The 2048-nt window shown below is 38.8% G+C and overlaps 1 protein-coding gene across 1 annotated transcript; it reads right to left on the bottom strand.

Annotated features, from left to right (window-relative positions):
• Positions 1 to 528: 528 nt before the first annotated feature.
• Positions 529 to 1456, bottom strand: LOC106331451 (dof zinc finger protein DOF1.7-like). The gene has a single exon (XM_013769808.1). It carries the CDS (start codon positions 1329 to 1331, stop codon positions 747 to 749), a length of 585 nt encoding a protein of 194 aa, XP_013625262.1. The 5' UTR covers positions 1332 to 1456; the 3' UTR covers positions 529 to 746.
• Positions 1457 to 2048: the final 592 nt, after the last annotated feature.

Here is a 2048-nt window from a genome sequence, read left to right on the forward strand (position 1 = left end):
TTTGGTTTTTTTTTTTTTTTTTTTTTATCAAACATACATTGGTGGTTGATACTAGGCATGAGACTTTTATCCGAGATCCGGATTCGATTCGGATCCGATCCGAAAATGCGGATATCTTAATTTTTAAGTCCGGATATCCGGATCCGTAAGTTTTATTAATAAATATTTCAAAAATAGTAATATCTATATATAAAAATTAATTTTATTTAATATATTTTCATTTTTATAATAGTATATATATATATTTTATGTAAATTTTGTAATATTATACATAGAAATAATTAAAGACATTATATATATATTTTTTAAATTATTGTTAATATTTTATATATATATTAATATTATTTTTTATTTATTTTAAGGATCCAAATCCGGATCCGGATATCCACCAGATATTACAATTTTTAGGAGGATATCTGACACCCGGATATCCGAAAACCCGGATTTGGATAAAGATAGTAAAATTATGGATCCGGTCCGGGCCTGGTTGATACCATAAATTAGATAATTAAGCAATGACAGAGCTAATCAGATAAATGTAAAATCAATTTATCAGTCGCATTCTATAATTTCATTAAATATGAAATCATATAACACTCCCAAAAGCCAATCAGGAAAAGAAAGAAAATAAGTGAGAATAGCTTATATGGACCGACATCATTTGTCGTTTATATTGACTACGGCACGACTAAAATATACATCTATACGAAATTTACCAAATTACCCTCCCGATTCTTCAATTCTTCTCAATTCTGTTCATCAGTCAACGCGGCGTCATCATTCCTCCGAATACCCGAACCCAAACCCAACTCCATCCCCGGATACCAACCCGACCCGGTTTCGTAGTTAACCCCTCTAATCTGCTGCATATTCGAAACCAACAGCGAACTGAAACTCCCACCACTCGGATCTCCAACGGGTAACCCGTATAACATCCGGGTCGGATCCATTTCCTGACCCGAATTCCCCGTGTTTCTACTCTCTTGGTCGGAAACAGCGACCGTTTTACTCTTCGGACTGCTGCTCGACGACGAAGAAGAAGACGATCCGACAGAGGATCGTTTGCTACTGTTCTTGCGAGTTCCGCCGCCGACGGGGATGTTACGAAGGGAACCGCCTTTGGTCCAGTAACGACGGCAGTTTTTGCAGAAGTGACGTGGCTGTGAGAGGTTGTAGTTGTTGTAGTAACAGAACTTGGTGTTGGGTGAGGCACAGCGAGGGCAGTTTAGCTGCTCTTGCTCCGGTAACTCCGGTTGCTGCTGCTGCTTCGCGGTCATGATCATCGATTGGTGGGGGTAATACGCTGCTGCTGACGTCATATCCTCCTGCATTTTTACTGTAGTTTCGACGTCGGTCTTGGTCCCTTTTACGAAAAAGAAGAAGAAGATGGGCTCTTTCAGTATGAATGGGTAAGTGAGAAAGAGAGATGCGAAGCGGAGATATTTGGTGGGTTTATTTATAGTGTTACAGAGAGAGAGACTTGCGTTTATATTACACTTTCTACATTTTCTTACATCAGTTATGTTGATTTGTTTAACAACCGTGTTAGCCAGAGCGTTTCGCCGACGATTAAGGGTTACTACCACACGATTAAGGGTTACTACGACGGGGCATATCTGAACTGAAACAAAACACCAAATTACGTTAAGATCACTTGGTTTAAATGTTTTGGGGTAAGATTTTTAAATTTAATTAAATTTTCACTTTTAAATATGTACATATACTTTTTAATATTTATTATTAATTGTAATTTTTTTAAAAAAATTTGTGTTTCAGCAAAGTGGCATTGGTCTTTGGGAATCACCGAGAGGGTGAAGGCGGAATTCGTTGCAAAGGCAAAGATCCGCCTCTGCAACACAGTCTCCAATTGGAAGGACAAGTGGAAGATCTACGGGTATGAGGGAAAACCCACTGAGCTCACGAAGGATGTGTGAGATGGCCTCATCGCCTATTGTGAGCACCCCTCTTCGATCAAAAAAGCCAATTCGTGCTCGGCTTCTCGAAGGACGAAGGATAAAGATGGTCATTTGCCCATGCTTCACAGAACC

The sequence above is a fragment of the Brassica oleracea genome, chromosome C3 (assembly GCF_000695525.1).
Source record: "Brassica oleracea var. oleracea cultivar TO1000 chromosome C3, BOL, whole genome shotgun sequence".
Lineage (NCBI taxonomy): Eukaryota > Viridiplantae > Streptophyta > Magnoliopsida > Brassicales > Brassicaceae > Brassica > Brassica oleracea.

Coding starts and splice junctions, on each gene's coding strand:
- LOC106331451 (XM_013769808.1), bottom strand. CDS start 1,331: ATGCAGGAGGATATGACGTCAGCAGCAGCGTATTACCCCCACCAATCG.